At 41.3% G+C, this 19,308-nt stretch overlaps 1 protein-coding gene across 1 annotated transcript in view; it reads left to right on the top strand.

Moving 5' to 3' along the window:
• The first annotated feature begins 290 nt into the window (after positions 1 to 290).
• RAC2 (Rac family small GTPase 2) overlaps positions 291 to 19,308 on the top strand; it is a 35,891-nt gene continuing 16,873 nt past the window's right edge. Inside the window, exons 1-2 of the mRNA XM_074271617.1 lie at positions 291 to 456; positions 3,060 to 3,131. Coding sequence (XP_074127718.1) covers positions 422 to 456; positions 3,060 to 3,131 — 107 coding nt within the window. The 5' untranslated portion in view covers positions 291 to 421. The remainder of the gene's footprint in view (positions 457 to 3,059; positions 3,132 to 19,308) is intronic.

Here is a 19,308-nt window from a genome sequence, read left to right as displayed (position 1 = left end):
AAATTAAAATAAAAAAACAAAACAAAACAGGAGTCATAAAATCGGCTGCCCCACAGGATCAGCAGCCGCCCCACCATTTACTTTGCCAAGGTGACCTTCTTTTAAGGTGCTCTGGAGCGCTGGGGCTCTCAGCCACCCAAAGGGGCCCAAACTTCTCTTTCAAACCACACGCCCCGCCTCCTACAAACGGTGGCTGGCGCTGGGGGGCGGGGGAGGCAGCAGATTGAGTAAGTCAGTTCCCCTTCCGCTTCCCCCCACTGCTCTCCAACGACCTGCCAAACTACCAACCTGTTAATTATTATTTTTGCTCCTTCTCTCTGTCTCTCTCCTTGGGAGGTTGCTTCCCTCCTTCCTTGGCTGTCAGAGAGGAGTCAGGCTTCTCCTTTCTCCTCACCTCAACACCTCCAGGAGCCCAGAGGACATGCAGGCTATCAAATGTGTGGTGGTGGGAGATGGGTAGGTATCTTGCTTTGCTTCTGGACCAGGAGCTGGGGCATCTTCCCTGGGGCCTGAGGTTGGGGCAGGTTACCAATGTTAAATTTTCTCACTAGTCTGTGTTTCTCTTGCCAGCTTCTTCCCCAATCCCTTTCCCTTTACCCTAAGAGCATTCTGTGCCTTCTAGAACTTAGAAGCTGATGGGGAACAGCTATAAAAACTCATGTCTCTTCTCTCTGTGACAGAAATCTTCTGGGGGGGGGATAATGATGGTTTGGGCTATTATAACTCGCTTTCCTCAGCCAGCCCCCACCCTAAATCTGTTGAAAATGGGGCCGGAGGGTAGGGTGGGGCTAAGATTCTGTACCTACACTGAGCTCAGCATCGTGGGCGTTGGTGCATCCTTGAAGCAACCCAGGCCATTGGTAGGGCCGGAAGATGGTTTCCTTTCTCCCATCTCTGGGGAAATCATGGCCAGAGCCATGGCTAGACCTCTATTTGTTCCCACCGCCATATTGGGATCTTGTTGGTCTTTAGAGGTAATATGAAAGTTGGTTGGGGTGAGAGAACCTTGATGGATATGAACATTAATGTGAGAAGAAATTGGAAGTCGTGTAGACCGAGTCCTGAAATATAAATTTGGCTCAAATCTCACCGAGTACTGGACCTGGAATCAGTTATTAACTGTGTGACATTGGGCAAGTCCCTCTGAGCTGCTTCTGCAAAATAAAGGGGATGGTCTTTGGACCTTTGGGGATCCTTCCAGCTGCTCAGTTTCCTTATCTATTATAAAGAAAAAAGTCTTAGGCTAGATGATTTCCATGATCCCTGGCAGTTCTGAATCTAAAAGCTTTTTGCCTGTGAGATTTGCTACTTGCAACCTTTTCAACCTTGGACAAATTATTGGAATTATCTGATTGTTTTTTTTTTTTTTCTTTCTTTGTGAGATAAAGATGGGGTGGAGGGAAAGACTCCATGTTTTCTTCAGATATTAAATCTTCTGATTTTCTGTCACCCTCTACTGGGATTCGGGCTCTAACTCTTCCTGGTATGACCTCAAATAAATCACCTCCTCATAGTCTCCACTTTCTTTTCTGCAAAGGGATGACCTTGTTATTTCCAAGCTTTGTTTGTTTGAAGACTAGGATGTGACATTTTGTATAGGGAAGAGATGGGGAGAACCAGGAACCAGAAAGACTCCATGTAGGACAGGAACATAAAGCTGAGAGAGAGCCTTGAAATGTGGGATGTCAGAGCTGAGAAGGCCCTCAAGAACATAAGTCAGAGATAGAATGGAAGGGTGGAAGAAAGGTCGAGAACTTAGAGCATAGAATGCTAGAGTTAGGAGGGATGGATCCTAGAACCCTAAATAATATTAGAGCTGGGAAATGGCCTTAGCCTATAGAATGGCAGAGCTGGGAGAAGGCCTTGGAATGTGGAATGGCAGAGCTGGGAAGGCCTTGGAATGTGGAATGGCAGAGCTGGGAAGGCCTTGGAATGTGGAATGGCAGAGCTGGGAAGGCCTTGGAATGTGGAATGGCAGAGCTGGGAAGGCTCTCAGAACACAGAAGGTCAGAGTAGGGTGGAGGGATGGAACTGAGAAGAAGAATTGGGAACTTGGAGCATAGAATGCTAGGGTTAGAGGGATCTTAGAACCTTGAATGTCTGAGCTAGGAGAGAACTTAGAAAATGAAATGTCAGAGCAGAGATTATTTGAAATGTTAGAGCTGAGAAGAAATCTAACTCTTTGGTGTTACAGGTGAGGAACTTAAAGCCCAGGGTTACTTGTCCAAGGTCACACACACACACACACACACACACACACACACACACACACAGAGGCGGAGGCTAGACCTCCAAAACAAGTCTCCAAACTTGGAGGCACTTTTTTGAACTGATTGGGGAGGGTTCTGTACAGGTGAAGAGGACCCAGTCCGGTCCCTAATTGGCACTTAGAGAGTTAATGGCGCTAGGGTATCATCTCTACTGATCCCTTCCCCCTCCTTTCCCCCCTTATTATTTCTCTGAACTGGTTTTTCAGCGGAAGTTGGTGAGCCAAACTCTCCTCTTATTCAAAATGGGGAGGGGGGAAAGGGGGCCCCCAGGGAAAAGAAACTGAACCCGAGAGGGATGGAAAGAAAAGGAAACTTTACAAGTAAATTGGTCCCTAGACAGGAAGTTAATGTGGAGGCCAGTCTTTACACCTTGTACCTGACCCAGGAAAACCCCCTTTCCTCCCACCCCTAGCTCAGGTGTGCTTCTCAGTGCCTTCTTTCTCCTCCCATTCTTTATAGCTTGGATTCCAAAGAAATGGAAAAAACAGAAAGGGATGGGAGAGGTGGGCCAAGGAAGCCATTATGGGATACGTTATGCAATCTTTGACTATAGAACCTTAGAAATTCAGAATTTGGAGGGATCTTGGAACACAAAACATCAATGGTGGGAGGGCCTTGAGAATGGGAAATATCAGAACTGAGAAGACCTTAGAATAAGGAATGGCAGCTGGGAGACACTATCGGTTCCAAATCTCTCATTTTACATATGGGGACATTGAGGCTTAGAAGCTGGAGAAGGGAAATACAAAGTGGAAACCACTGAACTTCTCTGTCTCTTCTTCATTTCAGAGCTGTGGGTAAAACTTGCCTCCTCATCAGCTACACCACCAATGCCTTTCCTGGAGAATATATTCCCACAGTGTGAGTACTTGGAGAGGGAGGAAATGGTCTGGGAAGCGAGAAGGGGACAAGCTCTGTGTGAGGGAAGGAGAATTTAATCCAATCAAGACTGGATAGTATTGTGTAGAGAACTGGTTCCGGAGTCAAGAAACTGAGTTTGCCTGCTATATTATCCATTTACTAGCTATGTAAGCTTGGGATAATTTCTCTGGACTCAGTTTCCCCACCTGTAAAATGAAAATGGTGGACTAGAAAAATTTTAAGTTCCCTCGGCATTTTAACTTATAGAATCTGAGTGAGAAGGAATCCTCAAAGGTATAACCCAGCCTGGTCATGAGCTGGAATACCCTTTATAACAACCTTCATCTGATGAACATCTCCACTAATGGGGACTTCATTGCTTGTATTTAGTCATTTTTCAATCAGTCAACCCCATTTGGGGTTTTCTTGGCAGAGATACAAGAGTGGTTTGCTGTTTCCTTCTCTGGCTCATTTTACAGATGAGGAAACTGAGGCAAAGGGGGTGAAGTGATTTGCCCAGGGTCTACTACGTGTCTAAGGCTGGATTTGAACTCAGGAGGATGAGTCTTCCCCACTCCAGTCCTAACACCTCTATCCCCTGCAGCGCCACCTAGCTGCCATCCTTGCTTAAGTTAAGCTATTCTGCTTTGGGGTTGATATAATCATTAGAAAGTTTTTTCATATTTACACTTGAAATCTGCCTTTTGGCAGATTCTATTTTTGCCCTCTGGGCCCAGCAGAATGAAATGAATTTCTCCACAATAGTCTTATGGACACTTGACACTTATGGACACTTGAAGCTAGGTCCCTAAGCCTTCTCTAAGCTAAACACCCAGTTCTTTCTACTAATCCTTGGATGGCCTGGCTTCCAGATCCTTTGACAACATGGTGGTAGACTTTCTCTTGCTTATTCATGGCCAGTCCTGTGGTTCTTGGTGTGCTCTGACCACAGAAAATACGGGAGGTCCATTCTCTGTCTTGTTTTGGCCGTTATGCCCCCTATAATACAGGCTAAGATGATGTTAGCTTTTCGGAGACTCTACTACATTGCTGATTTCTATGTTGCTTTTAGGAGCCCCATTTTACAGATGGAAGACACTGAGGTTCAGAGTGTCACACAGCTAGGGAGTATGTCTAAAACAGAATTCTAACCCACTTTCTTGAAGAAAAGTCTGGGGTTCATTTGTGTACATTGTTCCTTTCTGGCCTGGGATTATTTATATTTTAGCCCTCAAGATTCCTTCCAGATGTTGCAATCACTCACACAGGAAGTCCTTCTATATTTCTATTCTAGGGACCTTAAAGAGGTGCTTTGGGCCAAACTCTAGAGGAAACTTCTGTTCAGTGAGATCTCATGCATATAAATGAAGCAGAATCTCAGAGCTGGAAGAGACACAATCTATTCCAGGTTGAATGTAGGGGGAAAAAAAAAAAAGTTCCTTTTAAGTATTCATGAGAAGTGGTTGTCCAACCTCTTCTTGAATAACATTACGGACAGGGAGCTCACTACCTCAGAAGGCAGAGCTTTGTGACAGCTCTGATTGGAAGATAGTTCTTCCCCTTCAACTCCCAATATGGCTAAGCCTTACCTATTCTTTCTTTTGATCTTTTCATGTCATGGTTTCTAGTCCCTTCCTTATCCAGATCCAGAGAGACCACAGCATTAAGTAGGTACATGATATGGTAGCTGTAAAATCAGGAGATCTGAGTTCAAATCTTGTCTGAGTCACTCACTAACAGTGTGACTCTGGGCAAGTCATATTCCTGCTCTGGGCCTCAGTTTCCTATCTGCCACATGAAATGGTTGAACTAGATGATCTCCAGTCCTAGCTGTAGGCTCCTTTAGGCTTATTAATCTCATCACTATTTTCTCTGCCTCATAATAAAAAACTGCATCATATCAAATGATATGGCTTGGTCTTTTCAGATATTCTTTTGTTGTGACCCTTCTGCTCTGGTCCTAGTTCTGATCGTTGCTACTCTGAGACAGGGATGTGGGGATTATCAAATGTCACCTCAGAAATTGGAGTCAGATCCACAATTCCTTGGGAATTCCTTTGCAATTTATCTTGAATGAGAACTGAGAAGTTACAAGAAGACAGATTTAAGATCAACAGAAGAAAGGACTCTCATGGGATTCTAGGGTCATGGGTTTGAAGTTGTAAAGGACCTCAGAGACCATCTCGTACAATCCCTTTGTTTCCTGATGAGAAAATTGAAGCAAATGGTTTGTCCAGAGTCAGACAGATAATAAACATCAGAGGTAGAATTTTATCCCAATTTTTATTGACCCTGGAGCCAGGGATCTTTCTAATCCATCAAATTCTGTCCTCCCCACTCCAACCTCCCTCTTGGACCTTGGGAATTCCCTTGCAATTTATCTTGAATGAGAACTGAGGAAGTTACAAGGAGACAGATTTAAGGTCAATAAGAAAGAACTTCCTGCCAGTCAGAGTTGCCCATTGACATATCTTGCTTTGGGACGTACTGAGGTCCCCATCTCTGGTATAAAAGAAAAAGGTTTCTACTACGCCACATTGTCCCCAGCTCATTGACACAACTCTTATCAGGGATGCTATTGAATAGATGCTAGCTTGGGAGGGAGATTGGACTAATTGATTTCCAAGATCCAAATCTTAAGATCCTTAATTCCTTAAGATCCTTCCTAAGGATTAATTGCAAAATTTCTTACCTCATTCAAGAGAAATTAAATATTATGTTTGTGTGTTTATGGAGACCTTCCTCCCTCTTCATTTTAGCAGGTTTTTGAGGGAGGAGAGAAAATGGAAGAGTGAGTGAATTTGCTCCATTAACTATATGATGCAGGGTGGTCACATGCACTCCTGGTTCCCTTCTTTGTTAGAGAAGCCCAAAGGGTCTTGTCATGTAGCTCTTTCTATTTCAGTTGTTCCGATCGAGTCTTCAGAGGAACAGGTAGCCATGACTAAAGGAAAGAATATTTAAAAGGAAGAAACTATAGACTTGGAAAAGGGCACTGAGCCTAAGATCAAGAGATTTGGGTTCTATGTCTAGAACTACCTTTAATTAGCGTCTGTCTTCTTCTGTTTCTCTTCTGAAGATGAAAGAGGAGAAATGCATCCTCTAAGGGATCTTCAGTGTCTAACATTCTATTATCTCAGCTTAGCGATGATGGGTAGCACCAATGGGTAGCGTGAGCATTTCTGAAGGGTCTACTATGTGTCAGGCACACAGAAGGGAAAGAAATACAAAAGAAATACAAAAAGAAATACAAAAAGCCCTCAAGGAGCTTGTAGTCTATTGGAGGATAGCAAATACACATATAAGTATATACAAAGTACATATAGGATAGTTTGGGAAAGGACTAGGAAGATCAGGAAAAGCTTCCTCGCAAAAGTGACATTTGAGCAAATCTTTGAAGCAAATTAGAGATTTTAAAGGAGCAGCCAGGAGGAGGGGGTTGCATTCTAGGTATGAAGGACAACCCGTGCAAGCATTTGGAGATAAGAGATGAAATATCACATGTGAGGAGAAGCACGAAGGCCGGTGTGTGAAAAGGATAAATATTGAGCAAGACTGGAAACATGTGGACTTCCTTTTGGCTAGTCCAGAATGAGAAGTCTCATGGCAATGTGAATGGAAGCCTTAGGGATAATAAGGAAGTCCATTTAGGGGGCTCATGGTTGCATGTTGATGCTGCAAAGAGCAGATTAGAATGTGAAGAAGAGGAGTAGCTAGGTAATGCAGTGGATAGAACACCAGCCCTGAACTCAGGAGGACCTGAGTTCAAATTTGATCTCAGACACTTAACACTTCCTAGATGTGTGACCCTGGGCAAGTCACTTAACCCCAGCCTCAGGGGGAGGAAAAAAAAAAAAAAGAAAGAAAGAATGTGGAAAAAGAAGAAAAAAGCCCAAGTGTAGAGGTAGGCAATTGTTGGCTCCAAAGCCCTCATGCCCTTTCTAGCTCAGCCCCTAACTGGCTTCATTACCTTCATTGAATTTGTCTTGGCTGCAGTATCCCCATTATAAACTTTTTGGTTGGGTTTCATGAAGTCAATTATTTCTCTTAGCTTAAACATAGAATCAAGGATTTAAAAAAAATGGTCGATGAACATTTGGAGATTTTAGATAAGGAACTAAAACATAGTTTAGCAATTCTGGGAGTTTCCTTCTATGTTATGGAAGGGGGGAGCAATCTAAATTCAATGTTTATGAGGTTTGTAAAGGGTATAAACAGTGCCTCGGCACGTTTATTTCCAGCAAGTCATATGGCTCATTCTATTTCAGTTGCTCTGATCAAGCCTTCAGAGGAACAGTTAGCTCAAAGGGGAAGATGGGTAGAGGGGGAAAAAATCCCCCCACTTACTGGCCTGGAAAAGAGCACTGGTCACGGAAGAGGTCAGAGGTGGGAGGGACATTTATGGCTATGACTGCCTTGTGTCATGTAGGAAAATCATCTAGCAAAGAGCCAGAAAGCTTGAATCAGAAAACAGGCTCTGACTCTTAAATAGCTGTGGGACCCTGAGAAAGCTTTGTGATTTTTCTGAGTTTATACTTCCCAGTCCAATCCAATCCAATTCAATTTAGTCTAGTCTAGTCTAATCCAGTCTAGTCTGATTCAGTTCAATCCAGTCTAGTTCAATCTAGTTTAGTCCAATCCAATCTAGTCCAAACCAATTCAATCCAGTCGAATCTAATCCAGTCCAAATCAATGTAATCTAGTCCAATCCAGCCTAGCCCAATTCAATGCAATTCAACCCATTCTAATCTAGTCCAATCTAATCCAATCCAACCTAGTCCAATACAGTCTAGTCCAATTGAGACCAGTCACTCTAATATAGTCCCGATCAATTCAATTCAATCCAGTCCAATCCAGCCCATATTAGTCCAGTCTAGTCTAAACCAATTCAATCCAGTCTAATCCAATCCAGTCCAACTCAATGTAATTCAACCCAGTCCAATTCAGTCCAGTTCTGTCTAGTCCAATCCAATTGAGAACAGTCCAGATCAGTTCATCCCAGTCCAAACTGGTCTAAATCAATTTAATCCAATCCAATCTAGTCCAAGTGAATGTAGTCAAGTCCAAACCAGTCTAATCCATTGCAATTCAACTCATTCTAGCCCAATAAAATCCAGTCTAGTCCAAGTCAATCTAGTTTAGTCCAATGTAGTCCAGTCCAATTGCGATCCAGTCCACATCAATTCAATGCAGTCCAATTCAGTCCAGACTAGTCTAAACCAATTTAATCCAGTACAATCCAATCTAGTCCAAGTGAACGTAGTCAAGTCCAAACCAAGTCCAATCCAATGCAATTCAATCCATTCCAGTTCAGGCCCAGTCAATCTAGTCTAGTCCAATGCAGTCCAGTCCAATTGAGAGCCAATCCTCTATAATCCAGTTCAGAGCAATTCAGTTCAATCCGGTCCAATCCAATCTGGCTTAATCCAATCCAGTTTAGTTCAATCCCTTCCAATCTAAAACTTTACTCAAGGTAACATAGCTAATAACAATAATAAAACAAAACAGCAACTATAGATGAAAATGGAATATGATGAATGAGAAAACATCTATTAAGTATTTATTATAGGCAACACATTGGCATTACAAAAGTCACTTCTGGGATTTCTATAGTATTTGAAGCCCCACACATTCATGATAGCACTGGATCTTTATAACAATTCTATGAGGTAGGTTCTACAATGACTCCCATTTTACAGATGAATAAATTGAGGCCCAGAGACCAGAACTGACTTCCTTGTAACTACAAGGTTAGTTACTAACACTAGATAAGAACTATGATTGCACATCTATGATCCTTTGCATCATATTACATTGCCTCTCTGAACTTTATTTTCCTCATCTGTAAAATGGGCATGATAGTATTAGTCTTATCCGACTCAGAATTGGGTGGAAAAGAATACGTAAAAACATATGTAAAACATAATCTAAAGAAATGCTATTATAGTATACTATAGAACTACCGAGGGCAGATCTAAAGAGGGAAAAAGTCACAAAGGGGAAACTGAAACCCAGAGTGTGGGGCAGGGTAGATAAGGAAGTAGCACCAATTTGAGGGAGTTTCCCATATTTTGCATGCACATGAGCCCTGGGTCTTTTTTATTTTATTTTTTTTTAAGAAGCCACCTCCTCCTTTCTCACTTGACATCACTGCTCAGACATCAGCAGCCTAGGGGACTCCAATGCTTGGGATTCAGAAACATCAAGCCCTTGTGATGAAACATTTTGAATGCCAAGAGGAGATGGATTTGTCTTGGAGCAGGACTCAGATAGGGCTTTGTTTGGCCAATGGTGTGGGTACTGAGTCAATTTAATTCAAGAAGCTTTGATTAAGAGTTAATCATGTGCAAGGCAACAAGGCTATGGACTCTGAAGCTGCTTCTGGGATGAGGAAGGGAGAAGGGACCAGACAGCATTGTGAGAGTCAGAGAATAACTGTGGACCTTGTGGTCCAGTGACTCTTGGGGTCCAAGGAGACCATATAATTTGTAGACTAAAGGGGCTGGAGGAGCTAATTTTACAAATGAGGGAAACTGAGGCCCAGAGAAAGGGAGTGATTAAACAGGGGCATGTTCTGTACTAGAACCTCAGTCCTCTACATCTGACTTATTCATAACATCACAGAATTGCAGATTGTTAATTAGAAGGGAATACACAGATCCCAGGGGTTCTTGACCTGAGATCTATTTATAGATAACATGCATTATATATAATTATATTTATATAATATTAATTATGTTCCTAGATAATATATGCGATCTGTTATATTTATCAAAAATTTATATGAATATATTTCTTATAATGCATACTGTATATTTATGTATTATTGTATATCTATATTTTGTTGTTTTATTAATATATTTATAAATTATATATTTTCTTAATTGCATTTCATTAAAATTCATCTCCTCCACTATCCTTTGTGTATATTATTTTAAGCATTTAACAACACGATCTTGAGAAGTGGTTCATAGGTTTCACTAGAATGTCAAGGGGGCCAAAGAAGATTAAGAGCACCACAGCTACTCTAATACCTCACTTTACAACTGAGGGAACTGAGCTCAGTGAGAACTGCTTTGTTCAAGGTCACCTGACTTGAGTTGAGTGGCTTGAAAGCACTGGAGAGGAAATCACTGCTAGGAGGAAGGCTGGGTTTGGACTCCAAAGACTTGTCTCCTCTTTGCCTTCTCTCAATTTTCTTATCTATAAATAAAGTAAGCTGGATTCACTGATCATAGAGCATCCTTGCAGCTCAAAAAGGAGGATCTTATCAATTTATTCCTCAAACCACCCTTTGAGGACTTATAGCCATATGTGAGATAAAATAAATGATAATAACAAGGACTCCATCAAGGGCATGTGTGATGAGCAAAGGAGAATGATGGACCCAGAGTTCAAAGATCTCATTAGAAAAACAGATCTGTTGGCTCTTTTCAACAGTGAAGTGATTTAAGGCAATTCCTATAGTTTCGTGGTAGAAAGAGCCATCTGCATCCAGAGAGAACTAAGGAGACTGAAGGTGGATAAAAGCATAGTATTTTCACCTTCGTTGTTGTTATTGTTTGTTTGCTTGTTTTTTTTTGGTCAGATGGAAATATTTTCAGAAGAATTGCACATGTTTAGGGAGGGAAAAACGAGGGAGGGAGGGAAGGAGAAAAATTCAGAACATAAGGTTTTGCAAAGGTGAATGTCAAAAGCTATCTTTGATGTACTTGGAAAAATAAAAGGCTATTATAAAAAAAAGAGGAAAAAAAAGAAAAACAGGTCTGATAGTTACTTGTGTCCTTGGACAAGGACAAGAAGCGAGGCATGATGAACAGATCAGGGGATTGGAAACCACGTAGTTTGAATTTGATTCTCATCTTGTCCCCTGGCTGGACATGAAAAAGTCATTTTCCTTCTGTGGACCTCAGTTTCCTTATTTGAAAAATTAAAGTATTGGACCTGGCGATTGCTAAGGTCCCTTCCTGCTCTCTATTATATTGTAGATCATTTCTCTTTCATGAGCTTCAGGTAACTTATTCATAAAATAAGTGTCATTATAATTGTATTTCCTACCTTGCAAGAGCATCTTGGGGGTTTTGTAACTTTGTAAGCTGTAACATATTGTAAGCTTTTTAAGAGAAAGGGCTGTTTCTGTCCCTTTTTTTTTTTTTGTAACCCCAGCAGTTAGCACAGTGCCTGACCCATTGTAGGTGCTTAATAAATGCTTAGTGATTGATATGAGCTCTAATCATCATTCTTTAGTGAGAAAGCTAGACAACAGAAACCAAGATACCAAGAGAAGTCTTAGTTTCCCTAAGATATTAGACAAAGGAATGGCAGGTTTCTACACTGTTGAATCTATTCTCTATTAAGAATTTATGAAAATTAAAAAAAAAAAAAAACCTGTTGCCTAGGTGAGGCAGAACCTCAAAAAAAAAAAAAAAGAATTTATGGAAGGTTATAGACAAGAAACTCACAAGGAGAGAACAGAGACAACTAGTCTTAGTAAGACCAGCATCTATGCACAAAAATGCATCCTCAAATAACACACAAAATACAAGTAATACATGTATTACAAAAAATAATCAACTAACAGTTATAATGATAGCTCACATTTGTGTAGTGTTTTATGGTTGCAATGTACTTTTGTTGTTATTGAGTTGATTATTGAATATTTAGTTATTTTGTTCATTATTTAGTTTATTCATTATTTACTTATTTAATTTTATTCACTATTTAGTTTATTTTGTTCATTTAGTTATTTAATTGATTATTTATTTAGTCAAGTCTTACAGAGATGCTGGAGTGATTTGCCATTTCCTTTTCCAGGTCATTTTACAGATGAGGAAACTGAGGCACACAGAATGACGTGACTTGCTTAGAGTCACACAACTAGCAGGTGTCTGAGGCAGAATTTGAAAGCAGGACTTCCTAAGTCCAGATCTGGAATTCTATCCTCTGTGCCAACTGTTACATACTTTTTTCCCTTTTCTTGATTCTCATTCCAGTCCTGTGAGATGGGGAGGGATAGGAAACTCCCTTTGCCAATAAAAGTTGGCACCTGCCTTGCATTTGACCTCAGGGAACACTGGAACACTGGAAGGAGGAAGTTACTTGTCCAGAGTCTCCAAGTGTGTCAGATGCAGGATTAGAACAATGGCTCTCGGGAGTGATGAGGATCATTACTGCCATTTTGCAAGTGTGGAAGCTAAAGCCTAGAGAAATGATTTGATTAGTTCAAGGTCATTCCAGACAACCCGGAACTGAAATGACACTGGAGATCTGTACCTTACAATGAGGAAAAGCAATTAAGCACCTTCTTGGGCTCTGGGCCAGTCTGTGGGTCTAAGGCTGATAGGAATGGTGGCCAGTCATTTGTTATCTTGTCAGATCCTATATCTTGGTTATCAGGGCTACTTCCTGAAAATAGATTCTGTTTGTCAGCTGATGGGGTGGTAGGGTGGGGTAGCAGATACAGAGAGATAGGGAGGACACTGTAATACAATTGTATCCTGACTGTTTTTAGCTGCTTTGGCTGGTCACTATACCCTCTCTGAATGTTCAGCTTTCTCACCAGTTAAATGAGGGAGGGGTGGAGAGGAGGGAACACTAGGATGGCAGCAACAAGGTACAGTGTTGAGAATGTTTTCTTTTTGAAGTCAGAAAAAGTGGATTCAAAGTTTGCTGTTGCCACCCATGATTTATATGATCTTGTCCAAGTCACTTAACTCATTTTTCTCATCTCCAAATGAGGGGGCTAGAGAAGATGATTCCTGAGACTCTTCAAGTTATGAGTCTATGATTCTCAGTAATTTTATCTATCTGGACCTCAGTTTCCTCATTCTCTTCTAATCATGATTGCTAGGAAGGTCATCATCACTAGCTGTCCTCTGCTTGGTAGGCTGTATCAAGTATATTGTGTCCATGGTTCTAGGTATCACATAATAGAAGGATGTTAACAAACTGAGGAGCTTATAGAAGTTTGCCCTCAAACTTTGAGATCATTCCATGGACACTAAATCTGTTGAAGAAATTGGGGATGTTTTCTAGAGAAAAAAAAAGATTTAGGGGGATGTGATCATTGTCTTTCAAGTATTTAAAGGATTCTCATATACAAGAGGCACTAGGTTAGCTTAGTTAGGTTAGGTTAGCACTTGGTTAGCTTAGCCCCAGAAGGTGGCCCAGGTGATGGAAAGGAAAAACCTGACAAAGCTCTTGTTTACTGGAATAGGATCCTTGGGAGGTGGTAGGGTCCTTCCCATTGGATGTGCCCAACCAGTAGTCATTGAGCATTTTGTCACAGTTTCTTGTTCTGGTAAAGGTTGCCCTTGTTCTCCTCCAAGGTCCCTTCTAGCCCTGGGCATTGCTTGTTAAATTGCAACCCATTATGCAGCCCTTAATGAATGTCACAAGCCAAAGGGAGCTGAGAGGGATCAGATAAGCAAACCATTACAGCTGACCTCCCATGCCTGAACAGAAATTTACCAAGAGTCAAGAATTGGGGAGTCACCAAATTGTTGTCCAATGCCTTACTTCCTTATAGATCAGGAACTGAAAGGGACCTTAGAAGTCATGGAGTTGGGGCAGCTAGGAGGTGCAGTAGATAGAACGCCAGCCCTGTTCAAATCTGGTCTCAGACCCTTAACACTTCCTAGCTGTGTGACCCTGGGCAAGTCACTTAATCCCAACTGCTTCAGCAAAAAAAGAAAAAAAAAAGTCATGGAGTCCAACCTTCTTCATTTTATGTGGGGGGAGTCAGTGGAAGCAAAGTCCTCAGAACTAGGAAGAAGCCAATCCTTTTATGACTTGATTGCCTTGCCAGACTCCCCTTGGAAGAGTGGGTTCATTTTCAGATACCCACAAAATCCATTTTAAATGACCTAAGTGGCAGAGTGGATAGATTGATGTCCCAAGTTCAAATCCTGCCTGTATGACCTTGTGCAATTCACTTAACTTTTTTAGGTCTCAGTTTCCTTATCTATAAAATGAAGAAAATAGTAACATCTATTTGTTGTTATATTGTGAAAACCAAAAGTTTGTAAAGTGATTTGTAAACTTTAAAATGTTATATAGATACTAGATATGATGGTGATGATGAATTTCAGCTAATTGAAGAGTTATCTTTGGAAGAGCAGTTAGCCTTCTTCTGCTTGGTCCTAGAGAGGATGAGGGAGAAAATTTTGACTTCTTGTCAGGGAATAATGTTCTAATAACTGACTGAAAAAAATGAATTGGACTTCTTGGGGAGATTTTCCATCACTAGAAGTCTTCACTCAGAGGCTCTTCCAGATGAACAAAAGAGATTCTTGGATTGGAGGATTTGATAAACTTTTCAATTCTAAGACTGAGAGGACCTAGGTTTAAATCCTTCCTGTGACACTATTATGTGACCTTGAGCAACTCACTTCATGGGAATCAGTTACCTCATTTGTAAAATTAAAGAGTCGGATCAGATGGACCCTTCCTGTTCTAGATATAAGATCTTAGCATCCCATGAAATCTAGGTTTCCCCATTTGACCCTTCTTGTTCTATATTTAGGATTTATAAATCCATGATTCTGTGAAGTAAATATAGGAAGAGGATTTTACTTGGCCAAGGATTCCCAGCTGTTCCATGGTAAAACTGGGACCAGAGTTCTGGGATTCTCTCCTATCATGTAGCTGGAGGCAGAGAAAATGGCAAATCCTTCTGAATATCATTCAGCTAGAAAGCCAGGCTAGCTCTTTTTCCTATCACCCAGAAGCCAGGGGCTCCCGGTTGAAACCAATTAAAAATCCCAGTTTGGGGGAGGGGAAGTCTCCAGGTCAGCTAGACTTGCCCCTGGTCTTTAAATGATGCTCATGAAGCTTTTGAGTTGGCCTTTTGGATGAGCTTTGAAGGAGTGAGGGAGTAGAGAAGGTGGAATCTGAGTCAAATGACCAAACAAATTCTTAGCAAATGTTCTGGGTACCACCTCTGGAATGATGCTGGCAGGTGATGTGGAACTCTGGACACTTGGATCTCTTCTCTTCATGTTTTTATCACCTTGGGAAGGTGGGTAGGAAAAGTCTTGATTTCAAAAGTGGCCACTTTCCATGAGCTGCTTCAGATGGGGATAGGGGCAAGATGGCAGTCCTCCCTCCTCTGTTCTGTCCCTGCAGAGGGAGGGATAGAGAGAGAGACAGAGAGACAGACACACACATAGAGGAGACAGAAAAATAAATTAAGACAGAGAGAGACAGGGTGAGAAATAAGGAGAAATAGAATGTGTGAAAGCAGATAGGGAAGCAGTGAGAGGTAGGAGACACTGAAAGTGCAACACACAAAAGTGGAAGAGTAAGAGAGAAAGGAAGCTATTGAGACAGATATAGAGACATAGGGCAGAGAGCAAGGCACCATGAAGTAGGGGAAGTGAGAAACTAAGAATGAGACAGAAGACCTGACAGTCAGAGAAAGAACACAAGAGAGGGGGAGGGAGTCTGTGAGTGTGGGACTCCATTCTGTGTCAGTCCAAAAGAAGAGAGGAAGGAAATAGGATCCCAGCCTTCTTCAGCCTCCCTGATCTCCTTCAGCCTCCTTTAGGCTTTCCTCGCCTCCCTCAATTTCTCTTGCCTTTTTGATCTTCCTCAACTTCCCTTAGCCTTCCTTGTCTCCCTCATCTTCTTTTGTCTCCTTCACCTCCCTCAGCCTCTCTCAACTCCTTCAGCTTCCCTTGGTCTCTCACCTCTTTCAATCTCCCTCTTTCTCATCTTCCTAAGCTTCCCTTTGTCTCTCATCTTCCTAAGCCTTGATCAGGCTCCCTTCTCTTAACCCCTAAGCCATCCTCGCTTCCCTCAGCCTCTTACCTCCAAGTTCCTGATGGCAGCGGGTTGAGAATGGGTCAGAGAAGCCCTCCAGAGTAGGATCAAACTTCTCAGCATCTCCAGACTCCTCCAGTCAATGGAGTCCATACCTTTTCATGGTGCCTGCCCATTTCCTTTTGGTTCCCCTCCTTCCCACATGTTCTCAGTCACTACCTCCTATCTCTTATCTCAGGCCCAAGAGACCAGGAGATCTGGAACTTGGACAAGTCCATTGCCTCTGAACAATGCTAGGGCCTTATAGAGAAGGAAACCCTTATCCCAATACCCAGGCCCCCATCTTTCTGGTTCCCAGGGAACCCAAACAAGTTTAATAATAATCACTTCCATTTTTTAAAATAACACAGAGGAAGAGGGATAGACTAGGAAGAGCAACTGATTGAGAATCATGGGAATTTGGGCTTAAATCCCTTGTCTGCTACCAAGCACTTATACACCTTCGACAAGTAACTTCTCTTACTGTAGGAATCTGTTTTCTCATTTGTAAAAAACAGTGTTTACAATAAATGGCTTCTGAAGACATTCTCAGCTCAGGATCTATACTTCTATAATCTTGTAAATTGGTCCCATTTTAATGACTCTATAAGGTTCACAAAACATCTTCTTTTCACAAATCCAGTGAGGTAGTTATTATCCAAATCCAAGCCAATCCAAGCTAATCTAATAAACATTTGTCAGTCCCTTCCTCTGTGATAGGCTTGGGAGAGACAAATGAAAAAAGACAAAAAAAAAAAAAAACAAACAAACCCAAAACAACAAAAAAAAAACCCAAACAGTTAGTCCCTGCCCTTCAAGAGCTTACATTCTGCTGGAGGGAGGAACTTACATTCTACTGGGGGAGTTTACATTCTACTGGGGGAAATTCAGAATGTAAACAGGTAAATATTGTGATGATAATATGAGGAGGAAGAGAAGAGAAACTATTATCTATTATCTATTATTATTAAACTATTATTATTATTATTCCTGCGGGCATTTGCAAAAAGTTTGCATTTTGGATTTTAGCCATGGAAAGATATTTATATGGTTTCTGTCTCTATCCATATAACCACACAGCCCTGCCAACCTGTGAATACCCATCTTATTCTCTCTAAGAATCTATGGCAGTTTTAAGATTTCACTTCATCATTTCGTTGGAAATAGTGTTGGAGGGAGAAGCCTGGGATTAAAATCTTAGCAGTTAGAGATCTTTAACAATTCACTTTACTCCTCTATCATCTGAAAAGTGAGGGATTTGAATTAACTGACTTCTGAGGTCTATGCTAGCTCTAGATCCCAAACTATGGTTTCTCTGGGTCTCAGTTTCCTTATTCATAAAATGAAAGAGTTGAGCTCAATTACCTCCGAGGTCCCTGCTAGACTTCTATCTAGGATTCTTGGAGTTCGTGGAAGGAGACTTGTAAAGACTTCTTATACTCTTATACAGAAACTTTCTAGGATGATGAGAGAGAAAGAGAGAGAGAGAGAGAGAGAGAGAGAGAGAGAGAGAGAGAGAGAGAGAGACAGAGACAGACACACACAGAGACAGAAAGAGGAGAAGGAAGAGGAGGAGAAAGGAGGAGAAAAGGAGAAGTAGGAGAGAGAACAAGAACCAAAAGAGAAAGAGACAATTAGATGGAGCAATATCAAGAGACTGAGAGAAGCAAAGAGATAACTATAGAAAGACTGATAGAGATAGTGAAGAGACACTCAACCACTTTGACTAGACATAGAAGAGACTGCTTGGAATTAAACTTGAAGAGAAGGTAGCCACAGATGATGGAAGATCCTGAATGTTAAGCTCTGTGCTTAATCATGAGGAGACAGAGCTGGTAAAGCACAGCTCTTACCCACAAGAAGCTTACCCTCTAGTTGGGAAGATAAGCTGCATATAAGAATCTTAGTAGCTCATCTGTGCTAAGGGATCATAGAATAGGAGCTGATGGGGCCCTTGAAAGGTCACTTAGTTTCATGTCTCATTTTACAGGTAGGAAAACTGAGGCCCAGAGAGATGAAGTGGCTTTGGCCAAGGTCTCACAGATCATAAAACAGAGCTCAGAGCTGAACTCAGCTCTTCAAACTCCCAAAGTAAAAGTTTTTTTTTTTTCTTTCCCACTGCATCATGGTAGTTTCCTGATCTAGTAAGTAAGGGAGTGGGAATAAATTTTTTCTGAGATCCATTCTTGACTCCCATAAGCTTATGAAATATAAGAAGGCACTATAGGAATGCAGTTGCTGTTCTCCATCCTACTTACAATGCCATGCATACAGCAGAGGCTTAATAAATGTGAATTGACTAGAAACATATTGCATGGCTTTGCCCTGTTTTGTTGTCAGATGTCTCCAGTTGTCCGTGATAGGTCAATTCACCCTCCAGATCACGTTTTCCTCATTTGCGAAATGAAGGGATTGGATAAGATGATCTAGAGGGCCCCTATCATCAGCTCTAAGTTTAAGGTCTTGGGTAGAATGGAGAAAGGAGGAGGAGGGACTTAACAAAGGCTGTCTGGCCATTCCTTTCCCATCCCTAGGTTTGTGCTAATCTGCATGATTGAGAAAACCCAAAGGACCTGGCTTGTTGTGAGGAAGCACTTTGTAATCTTGAAAGCATCATAAAAATGTGAATTATTAATATTATTAATAGTTCCTTAATGCTAAAATCTCCCTTAGGAGGGGATATGAGCAATCTCTTAGTACTATAGCTAAGTAGCTAACTTAAGGACTTCAATGCAGAAAATTCAGCACAAGGGAATCCCAAATCATACTCTCCTCTACCCTAGTCTGATCACAACTACAAGATTATGTTCATTTCCGGGTGAACAGTGTAGGAAAACCACTAGTAGGAGAATATTCAAAGGAGGGAATTGCCATGGTGAAGGAGATGTTTAGCCTGGAGAAGATAAAACTTAATGGAATTGTTTGAATGGGTATCAGTGGGGTGAGAGTGTGGTGTCAGTCAATCAGTTCATAAACACTTATTAAGTACCTACTATGTGTCAGGCACAGTGTTAATACTGAAAAAGACCACTTTTAGGGGAAAAATCCCTGAGCTTGGAGAGCTAAGACTAGAATTCAAATCTTGGCTCATCTATTGACTATTTATGTGACCTTGGACAAATATTCAACCTTTCTATACCTCAGTTTCCTGATCTGTAAAGTAAATAAGATTATACTTGATGGCCTCTAATTCTAAATATATGGCCTTATGAACAAGGATAAGATTTGTTCTAATTGTCCCCAGAGAACCAAACTATGGAGAGTGGAGAAAAGTAACCGAGAAAATTTTGGTTCAATTCAAGGAAAAATTTTCCTGATAACTAGAACTAGGGTATTCTTGGTAAATATTTAATAACCAGCTATGTGGAATGTATGC

This window comes from Sminthopsis crassicaudata, chromosome 5 (assembly GCF_048593235.1).
Source record: "Sminthopsis crassicaudata isolate SCR6 chromosome 5, ASM4859323v1, whole genome shotgun sequence".
NCBI lineage: Eukaryota > Metazoa > Chordata > Mammalia > Dasyuromorphia > Dasyuridae > Sminthopsis > Sminthopsis crassicaudata.
The sequence above is the reverse complement of the archived record's forward strand: the minus strand, read 5'-3'. Positions and strand labels throughout refer to the sequence as shown.